The sequence below is a fragment of the Meleagris gallopavo genome, chromosome 2 (genome assembly GCF_000146605.3).
Source record: "Meleagris gallopavo isolate NT-WF06-2002-E0010 breed Aviagen turkey brand Nicholas breeding stock chromosome 2, Turkey_5.1, whole genome shotgun sequence".
In the NCBI taxonomy this organism is placed as follows: Eukaryota; Metazoa; Chordata; class Aves; order Galliformes; family Phasianidae; genus Meleagris; species Meleagris gallopavo.
Window position 1 is genome coordinate 109,262,004 of NC_015012.2, and position 11,351 is coordinate 109,273,354.

The 11,351-nt window shown below is 43.4% G+C and overlaps 1 protein-coding gene across 1 annotated transcript in view; it reads right to left on the minus strand.

The window, feature by feature from the left end:
- Nucleotides 1-6,852: 6,852 nt before the first annotated feature.
- The window catches only part of LOC109366383, a 5,764-nt gene continuing 1,265 nt past the window's right edge, over nucleotides 6,853-11,351 (minus strand). Inside the window, exon 3 of the mRNA XM_031552275.1 lies at nucleotides 6,853-6,969. Within this exon, the coding sequence (XP_031408135.1) occupies nucleotides 6,853-6,969 (117 nt within the window). The remainder of the gene's footprint in view (nucleotides 6,970-11,351) is intronic.

Sequence of the window (11,351 nt, forward strand, 5' to 3'; positions counted from 1 at the left end):
GGCGCCTGGGACGTGTCTTCCCACGGGCCCCATCGGGTTGCTCAGGCCATGGCATGCTGCCCCAGGCACGTACAGCAGGAAGGTTTATGCAATAAAAGGTCACGCTTCCCTCTGTCTCTTGGACGAGATGATTGTAGAGGTCTTTTCCAGCCTTAAGGATTCTATGATTCTATGCTACCCACATCCAAGGTCACTGCCGAGTGAACGTTTCACTTCAGTGGAACATAAGGTCATGCTGGTGTCCGCGGTGTTGACAGCCCTCCTTCATGTAAGCGTTTATTTTTTTGTATTCAATCTTAAGTGTGCAGCAGTCTGGTCTCCTGAAAAACCAGCAGCTCCATTTGGACAGCTAAGACAAACCTCACATATGTAGGAGCAGATTATTTGTGCTTTTGATCTATCCAGCCTCTGGTTATGGACTTTTCCCGTCAGAAGCCATGTCACTCTGAGTGCCTGAGGATGGGATGAATTGTTCTCTATAGGTGTTTCCTTTCACTGATGAAGAGAAGTGAAATTCTCACGTAAAAATGTCTGTGGCAGACCTGAGTCCTTCTTGACCAGCAGTTCAACCTGGTCCTTTCAATACCACTGGACTCCAGGAGTGGTGGTTTCACACTGATGGATAACTAAAATCCAGCACACAATTCTTCCACTCATCCTCCTCAAAGGAATAGGGAAAATATGATGGGAAATAGTCTGTGGACTGATAACAAGACAAGGAGTCCATGCATTGTGGGAAAAAGACACTCAGTATAGGGAAAATAATGAAATATTTTTCTAGCGGACTGGAGCAGTTAGAAACTCAAAACAAACTACACTCACCTTCCTCCCCACTCGTTTTCTTGTTTTAGATCTTGATATTCCCTCACACCCTCACAGACAAGCAGAGCTTGTCCCTCACTCAGATTGTGACAAGAATGGACACATCCTCACCACGTAGCGCCAAACAGCACTATGTTATACCACACCACTACTAAGTGATCTTGATTCCACAGGCAGGCTGTCATCTCCACGCTGCCATCTGAAAGTCCAGCAGTACAAACCATCACACCCACTACCCAGGATTGTGCCTGAAGCCTCTTCGTGTTCTGGTCTAAATGTGCCCCACAGTCCAACTGTGATCTGTACCATCCCACATGCTCACAGCTGTGCCCCTTGTTCACGGGTGCACGCTTACCTTAGAGTTTCTGACGAGCACTGGAGAGCAGTGAATGTATCTGTTTTCTTTTTATGTGTTGTGCTGTAAGGGAACATAAAGTTGTAAAGCTGGCACAGCGTGCTGAAGGAGCGTGTCAATAGCTGGCTCATTTTCAGCAAAACTCGCTTCCTGGTATGCAATTAAAGAAAAAGATGACTGCGTTCCAAATGTAATATTTTTTTTAGAATTTCGTAAGCAGCCTCAAATTCCATGGCAGTCATAAAATTCACTCTCCTTATTCTGATATTCCAGTACATTTCATTCCACAACAAATTCCTTAGTTATTTTACTTTCATCCTGTCCAAGTGACTTCCACCGTACAGTTCAGCTGTGTCTGTCCATAAAATGGAAATGCTCTTTCCTTCAAAACACTTCAACATACCTGATATTAATATTAAATGGTGAGGAATATGCTCTAATTTCAGTAGGATTCTTCACACGTTTTAAATTATGACTGTGCTGAAAGGCTTTGTTGAAAACAGGGCAAAACGTCCATCGCTACCATTCCATATGTCGTCAAGGACCGTATTTTGCCTGTTTACACTTCACACATCATTTCATCTCTGCCTTGCTGTTCACCATCAAATTATAATATTGATAAATATGAACTATATAAAATTGTCAACTTATAAAAGCCTGCTATGTCCCACTTGAGAAACTCTGCCTAATTTTTATTGCTATTATTTAGCATTGTTAAATATTAATTAAGCCAAAAGAACACTGATTTAAAAGAGACAATTCCTAGTCTTCTCCTAATAGCTCTGGACATCACTCATAAATGCATGAATAAATAGGCAACACCTCTCTCCAAGTTCTCATATGCACACGGCAACTCAAAAATCAACCTGAAAAATGCTTTACTTCTTTACGCTGAGCAGATGGAGCATTTCTCTCTGAAGAGCACGTATTCATAGAGTCATAGAATTTTTCTGGTTGGAAAAGACCTTCAGGATCGAGAGTCATTAAAGATCGAGTCAAGTCAAGGGGTGCTGTTTGTGAGGGTGGGTGGTGACAGGACAAGGGGGATGGTTTTAAAGTGAGACAGGGGAGGTTTAGGTTGGATGTGAGGAGGAAGTTTTTCATGCAGAGGGTGGTGAGGCAGTGGAACAGGTTGCCCAAGGAGGCTGTGGATGCCCCATCCCTGCAGGCATTCAAGGCCAGGCTGGATGTGGCTCTGGGCAGCCTGGGCTGCTGGTTGGCGACCTGCACACAGCAGGGGGTTGGAACTGGATGGGCGCTGTGGGCCTTTGCAACCCAGGCCGTTCTGTGAGTTCATAGTTAGGTGTGGAGCACAGATATTAGCTTTCTTGCAAACGATTGCATTAATTTTAAATTATGAAATTACGGAGCTATTTCTTAGTAAAAATATGCAACAGTAGTCTACAGAAACCTGAAATATCTCTAAAGGAAGCTTGCTTATAGCTGAGCTGTCATAAATTCCATGCAGCCTTACTGCTCTCACACTGCAGTCTAAACCTGTTACATCAAGGTGGATGTTTCTGGTACAAGAAGGCTGGATGGGGCTGTGAGCAACCTGGTCTACTGGGAGGTGTCCCTGCCTACTGCTGGGGGTTGGAACGAGATGATAGAAAGGTGCCCTCCAACCCAAACCATTCTATGGTTCTACGGTTCATTCTGTGATTTTTGAACAGCAGCACAGCCAGCCTTATTTATACGTTTCAGTCTTGGCAAACAAATTATTTCTATTAAATAAAATCTATTAATAGTGCTATGTTATTTTAAAACATTCATTTCTTAAAAGGGTTCAGAATTTGTATTTCTTAATACAACCCCATTTGGGTTTAAACTAATTTGAAAATAGAGCAGCCTTCTGTTTCTCTCATGGGGATTTCCACTAGATTTTAAATATTCTTTCTAATATTGATAGTCTGTCAGCTCCTTCGGTGCTGTATCGCAGTGAATTTATAGCCAATAAAATTCATTTTCATTATGAATAATATTCTGTGAATAATGTAAAAATAAATGACTTAAATATTTTAATTAGTACATGTGTGATAGTAATTAATAACATTAATATGTAGGTTGCTCCAAAAGTAGTGCCTCCAATTTATTTCCATAGATTCTACAACAGATCCAAGGAGCACGATAACTCTGATAGATCAGATTCTCAACACAGTCACAACCATCAGCTGTGCATTTTCACCAGCAGTGAATGATAATCTGCTGCTGTGCTTGTAAAAACCAGCTCCAGTAGAGGTTACCCACTGTTGTCACTGCTGAAACACACCACCCACCCCTCACTGTGCTCACAAACACTGCTTGGTCTCCAGCAATGTTCATAAGCATCAGTGAATGCCAGTGGCCGCCATTCTTTCCTCATGGAGGAATTCAGTTCCACCCCATTGCCGCATCCCCATCCCATGTCAGACGTCATTCTGTCAGCCTGCCCTCAGCTGCCATCTGTCACACAGCAACAACTGGAAACTGGGGGGAGTGTTGGGCTTCCACTGCTGTTCCACCATCATCTGCCTCTGACACCCTGGGTTAACATCAGAAAATAGGAGGCGCTGCTTTCGGAGCAGCCCTTCTACAAACGCAATTTTTCTTTGGCACAAGAAATTAACAGTGGGGATACTGAAAGCTTTCAGCAATACATTTGTTCTGAAAAAATAAGCTGTCATCAAACAGATCATGCAGCAAACGTGTATTTGCAATGGACAGTCAGGTTTACGTAACAGTGTTAGGTATTCTTCACAGTAGTCAGAAGCACCAGCAGAGATGAGGCTTACACTGTGCCCTGTGCTGCTAGTGCTGTGCTTTGCAATGATCTTTACCACTGACACTGATAAGGACTAAAAGAAAAAACAGAGATGACTGCACCAGCAAAGACCAATAAAGATAAAGCTCTGCTGCGTGCTGAGAATTTTAGTAGGGTGAACTCCACTGTGAACTACCCATAAAGGGGGAGGCAAACAAGGTAGCATTCACTTGAGAATTGTCGTTCCTGTTGTTATATATGTACGCGTTTTTTAGCCAGTTTTACTTAAAGTGGATCTTTCTGATATTCTGGAGCATCATGTAGGACTTTTCAGACATACTTCAGATGAGTCACAGCCTGGTGATATTGCCCCAGTGCAATCGTTTAGATTATCCCATTGCTCTCCTGAGTAACACTGTACTATAGACTCTGATGTGGATCACTTGATGCAGTCTCTTTCCAGTAGGTCTCCAATTCTGGATCCTTCCTCCTTTGAGGAGAGTCTGAAACAAATGGACCTGAGGAAACCTCAGGAGAACTAAATGGCAGCAAGAAAAATCAGAATTATGAAATCAGTCTGATTTTTTTGGATTTCATTTATTAATAAAATCACAGGAGTATCAGATCATAATGCCCTGGGCTGCCATTCTCAGAATTACAAAATGTTTTTGCTTTTTTCTAAAAGAAGTAGTTTAGTCCTTTCACTGACATGATATCAAAGTCAAACTCAAATGAGATATTTCAGATACTTCGTAAGGCTGTTTTATTTCCCTTCACTGGCTGTTTCTGTATCTACTCATCCTTTACGGTGGCTTGAAATAAAACCAATTTTCAGCCTTCTGAAACAAGCCTGTTGCTTTCATTGGTTGGACAGAAATCCCTAAAAGGATGGAATTCACCATTTTGATGGCTCAGCTTTGTTTTTTGGGACTGGGGCTACTTCAGGCTGAAGATCATCTGTTGGCACTACAAAGCGAGTTCTCTTCTGTGTGCATAATGAATGTTCAGGTAATGAGCTGCAATTTGGCTCAATGACTTCCACAGGTCCTGGAGCTGGCTGGTCCTGAGGCCCCTCCTGAACATCTTCTGTCCCGAGATATGGCCTACAGTGAAGATGCAGTTTGTGTTCTGATCCCCACATGATTAGGATACATCATGCAGATTGACTACCCACATTCCAATCTCAGTCAAATTCTCAAACAGATATCAGTGTTAGCAGCACTGGATAACAAACCAGCTCATGCATTTTTCATGGGAGCAGAGGGTTTTTGCTTTTATGCTGATGTGAAACACAAGATGATAGAATGCCATAAATCTTTCCGTAAAGGTACAGAGCTTTCGTAGAGCCATGGAATCACAGAACGGCCTGGGTTGGAAGGGACCTCAAGGATCACGAAGCTCCAACCCCCCTGTGCCATGCAGGGCCACCAACCTCCACATCTCACAGCAGCCCAGGCTGCCCAGGGCCCCATCCAACCTGGCCTTGAACACCTCCAGGGATGGACGGGGATCCACAGCCTCTCTGGGCAGCTGTTCCAGCACCTTACCACTCTCACAGCAAACAACTTCCCCCTGACAGCCAGCTGAAATCTGCCCTCCCTCACCTTCCAACCATTCCCCTGTCCTGCTGTTATCTCCCCGTTCCAAGAGCTGACTCCCCTCCTGTCTGTAGGCTCCCTTTAGGTCCTGCAGGCTGCACTGAGGTCACCCCGCAGCTTCTCTTCTCCAGGCTGAACAAGCCCAGCTCCCTCAGCCTGTCTTCGTAGTGGAGGTGCTCCAGTCCCCTGATCATCTTCAAACAATGTCAGTATCATTTTAGTAATATGCAGAACTGGAGATGAACTCTAGGACAAGTGTTGTGAGAAACTGATTCTGTATTTAGAGAGGGGGTAGGAATAAGGTGCATCACCCAGACTTTCTGGCACAAAGCAACATTCATGTCAACGATGGCATACCTCCAAAAGACAGCACGTTTTTATTCCTTCTGCTTTATTCCTTGTCCTAAGTGGTGCTATTTAGTATCTAGGAATAATGACAAAGCAGAGAGAGTGCACTTGAATGGTAATTATACACTAGAATGATCATTACAGGCAAATTTAGTGCTAAGGAAAGAGCCGTGCAGCGTGATGGAGAGGAAAGAAAGCTACGGGAGCCATCACTACCTACAGAGTTACCCACCAGGGCTGAACAGCAGGCAGAAATGGATTTGTTTTTATGGGAATGCTGCACACAGGTTTTAGCAGTTATCTCTTCCAAAGCACACAATGTGACTGTGGGTCTTTTCCTACCTTGGTGATTTTATGATTCTATGAGGGACATGGTTTAGTGAGAACTATTGGTGATCAGTGGATGGTTGGACTGGGTGATCATGTGGGTCTTTTCCAACCTTGGTGATTCTATGATTCTATGATTGCGTTCCTTCATTGATATTTTCCAAAAACTGTGGTCAATGCTTCCAATGTTTTCCACAAAGCCACATTGCTTGTGTTGAAATTGTTTTGCAGCAATAAAGAGGGAGAAAAATCTTTGGAACGCCAGAAGATGACTTTTCGGAGGTTCTGAAAATCAGACATTTTCAGTTTATTTTCAGAAAGACCTTCTGGTTAAAAACTGATTTTTTTTAAACGTCAATGCAGATGAAGGAGGAGGAGGTTCAAACTGAAAGATCAGAAGTGTTTATGGAAATGTGAGAGGCTGTGGGTTGGTTTTCTCTCCCCAAAATACAGCCTGTTTATTTAGTCAGGTCCCAGCACTGACATCACGTGCTAGAGAAACACACACAGAAACGTACAGACATACACTGTCAACTCCACAGAGAAATCAGGTCAAGGGAAAATATTAATTAAAACACAGCTTATTTTGGGAACAAGAGGAGATGTCATTGACAAAACAGCAGTGACAGCTGAGGAGGCCAGGTGCGATCAGCCTGTACATGTCATGGACTCAGCTGCTCTCCGCTGAATGGAGGGATGGGATGTGACTGTTTAGAGGTGTGAAACATGCTTCCTTTCCGGCTGAGAGCTGATTTTAAGGTATCCTTCCCCTGGAAGTCCTGGAAATCAGAAAAGTGAACCAGATAAAAGTGAATGGGTGAGGATTTTTCTACAGAGATGCACTCATAGAGTCCCAGAACGGCCTGGGTTGCAAAGGCCCACAGCGCTCACCCAGTCCCAACCCCCTGCTGTGTGCAGGTCGCCAACCAGCAGCCCAGGCTGCCCAGAGCCACATCCAGCCTGGCCTTGAATGCCTGCAGGGATGGGGCATCCACAGCCTCCTTGGGCAACCTGTTCCAGTGCCTCACCACCCTCTGCATGAAAAACTCCCTCCTAAGTAGTCTGACAGTAGTCTGACATGTGACTTTCTTCTCCATCCACAGAACTGCTGAGCACAACAGAGGATTTGATCCTCTCTGCAAGTTCTCCCCATTATTTTGCACCCACCCCTCTCCGCACTGTTGTCTCATGCAGGGAGTGGTTATTTCTCTCCTGGCGTTGGGCTCCCACTTGCAGCTGCATGTGGTCATCCTGATCCATGCTGGGACTCTACAGCAGCTCACCACCAAATGTGTCCTGCAGCCAGGAAAGTGCTGTTCCAGAAGACTGATCTTCGAAAATTGAGAAGGGCCATCCACCTCTTGCTGTAAGGTGCCTGGTGGGACATCCATGATGTTCTCTGTTGCACAGAAGGATGCACTTCACAGCTGAGTTGGCTATTCTGTGTGCACTATTGCACGGCGCAAGCAAAGACCTAAAATGATGAAATTCCTGTAGTTTGAGTGACCTCATTTATCCCAGTGTACCCAGGACAGGCAGTGGAGTAGTGGAGACAAAGACTGAGGGATGGAAAGAGTATGGAGAAATAGAGTGAAGAAACAGCCTGATCACTGGGCTAATACTGCAAGTTTATTCAGGTAGAGATTTCTGTATTGATGTCAGCATAGCTTATGCTAAACAGAAGTGCTGCTGGAGAGTCACTGCTGGTTGTTATTGATCCACGTGGGGAAATTATTATTCAGTTTACTTTTGCTTTTGCTCTTACCCAATATTTACTTGCTTGCAGTGTCTTCTGGTGATTGGACACTGCTGAAAAGGGACCTTTCATCTTCCCTGGAATAGATGTTCTATTGCTCACACGTGTATCCTTTGCAAGTTTTTACAGCAAGATCACCTATCTATGAGTTTCTGAAGATTTACTGGGGTCTTCTTCACCTTCAGTGTTCCTACCTCATCTCTGAGATGGTGCTTCGATGGCTGCCATTTCAAATCTTTCCAGGGAAAAATCTATTAAGGAAATCTGTCTGGTGAACAAGCTATTTGGTAATAAATTTTGACTGCTTTTCAACTGCTCTCGGCCTTCAAAGCCAAAAATGCTTTGGAAACAATAGAAGTGTGTTTACAGTCCCAGACTATGCAATTAATAGCTGATGACATTCAGGGAATAGCAGTATGTCTAATTTCCAAAGATAAATATTTATGATGTAAACATTTAATAGCTTAAGTATCTTATTTAACTGCCCTTCCCTTCTGTTGCCTTGTCTAAACATTGCACAGAATGCTGCTGGCACTAATTTCTGAAGCAATAAATTCATAACAGTGTTTTGTACCATGTTAGCCAGGTACTTCAGCTGATGTGAAGATCCCCAGTGGTTAATGGGAAAATGTCATCCATGGCTGTGATGGTGAAGAAGTGGCTGAACTCATTTGTTTGGTGGTCTGGTGTGGGCTGTGAAAATTAGATACAAAAATGCACTTTCACTGTCCAGAATAGAGGTGGGGGAACTCCATTAACTTATTAACTACAGATTCATCCTCCGTAGAGGATCTTTCTGAAATTCACACAGGGATTATGACAGTTTTTAGTATTTGATTGCTGAGATTTATCTACCTAAAAGAGACTTGATTTAGTACGGGGGCAAATACATGATTTTATTATCTTTGATTTAATTTGACAATCACATACAAACAGAAGATAGCCTCTAATGTGACACCGTGAAGGCCTAATATTGTATTTCAGCCTCCATTGTGGCACTGCCCACCATGACTTGACTTCTGCTACAAGTGTACCACATCTCAGCAGCAGTGCTGACGTGCACGATGCCGAGTTGTCATCCCACCCCTCTGCAAATCTCTTCCATGGGAGAATATGTTTGAAGAAGGCATTTGATCAAAAGGAGTGTAGACACTTAGACCAAACAATTCAAGCAAGGGATTGCTTAAGCATTAAAGATGAATTGAAATTACTAGCATTGGAAGTAACAACTACATCTTTCTACCTGGATGGCAAATGCTCTTGGAAGAAATTTAGGAAATGTGGCAATAAATAGAAGTGACAGAGATCTCTGGGAGAGGAGAGGAAGGAAGAAGAAAGGCAGGAAAGTTCCCTTTGGGTCCTTAAATGCGTTAGCCTAAAAGGAGTGCGTGCAGGTAGCAGGGTGGTGTGGCTGATATTACCTCATTCCTCCCTTAGCATTCTTCCTGTAACTGCTTTGGAATACAGCATCCCCAAATGTCTTAATTCAACGACAAAGAATTTCAGAAAGGAGATAAAGGGCAATGTAAATTTTGCTGAAATCAAACCCTTAGCTCACATGTGCCATCTGACTGGTTGCAGTTTTCAGATTTCTGGCTTTGGCCCAGAGAGTCATTAGGAGGACAGAGCGAAGAGGAATGACATGGCATCAGATGCAATCAGATGACGGAGGTTAACAGGAGACCTGCTGCTGGTGGCACTCCAGTGGGTGCTCTGAGCTGCTTCCAGTGAAGCAAAGCAGGTTTGTTTGCACTGGAGTTTCATAGTGAGTTAATAATTAGGTCTTAGTTTAGATCACCAAACTTTTAAGGTGGTGGAGATCATTACTTAACACTCCCCTGTACATAACTCACAGACATGCTTAACTTTATAGATTGCCAGCATTGTCTCTGATGTTATATTTAGGAATGTGCCTGAAAGCACTTTGATGTCAGCCCACTTCTGTCCAGACAAGGACAGATCGTTTTGTTATGGTCATACAATAAATCAGTGGGGTATTTTTCTCTTATCTGAGGTTGCCTTATACCACTGTAATAGAGATAATAATAGGAGGGGAAAAAAAACACAAAAAATGCAATGTTCTGTTCTGGTTCAATATATGGAAACATTAAGAGACAACAATATCCTGTATTTACAGAACTGCTCAGGGGTCCTGATCCCGAGTGCAATTATATCCAGCTAATTTCCTATCTGAAGGCAAACTTCAAAGGAATTTGTGCACAAAAATGGAGCATCCTAGCAGATTGTTTAGCTTACTTCAGTTAACTCAGCTTAGCCCTAGTAGGTGGGTAATAGATATATTACTAACTGTAATATACTGATCTCAAAAAAGTTGTCATCATAGAGGGAACCAACTGTGTAAGTGATCCAAGGCTGAGCAAAGAGCACTGGAAAGAGAATCTGACATGAACACCACAAATACTGGTTTTCTTCTTTGGTTCAGATTCTGCCATTAGTTTTTATGGACACATTTTTCATCATTTTTTTAATCACTGTGTTCTACTATCACAGAGTTTACTCATTTTTTATAAGCTAACTAGAAATTTAAAAAATGTTAAACAAGTGGTCAGAAGAGCAAAGTCCAGAAGTTGGCTGGTTGCAAGTGATGTCCCTATGGGGTCAATGCTAGAACAAGGAGCTATTGTTCATCACTTTTACTAATGAAGTGGATCATGCACCAGAGCTCTCAGCTCAGTTTGCAATTGAGATCAGACTGTGGGAAGCTGTCAACACGCCGGAGGCCAACGCTGCTGTTCAAGGAGAGCTCATCACAATGGGCTGACAAAGCTTGGTGACGTTCAGCAAAGGCAAGAGCAAAGTCCTGCCCTGTGACAAAGTCACCCAGCGAAACAGTGCCAGCTGAGAGATGCGGGCCTTCTGGAAATCAGCTCTAGGGAGGAACATCTGGGGGTCCTGACGGGAAACAGGTTGGCCATGAGCCAGCAATGTGACCCTGTGCCAAAGAACAACTCCTCCTGGGATGCCTTGGCAAGAGCTTAGCCAGCATGTCTAGGTAAGTGATCCTTCCCTCCAGGCACCACCTGTGGTGTTTACCTGGGGAACGGTGCTCTGCTCTGGGGTTGTCCAGTACAAGAACGAAAGAGAGTGAGTCTCTAGAAGACAGACTCACTGGTAGGTGAAGAACAAGTAACTGGGAAAAAAAAACACAACCAGCCAAGGAAAACCCCTGCCAAACTCACATGTACATCCAAAACCCAAGAACAAAACTAAACTTTGGAGGATCTTATTGCTGCCTGCAACTGAGCCTTCATTGCTTTTAGTCATAAAACTGCTCTGTGCAATCATTATTTATTTCCTTTTCCTGATCCTGCAAGCAGATTTCCAAACAATTTCTGGGCACAGTTTGAAACTCAACATGGGTTTTAATTCAATTATTCTTTTTTT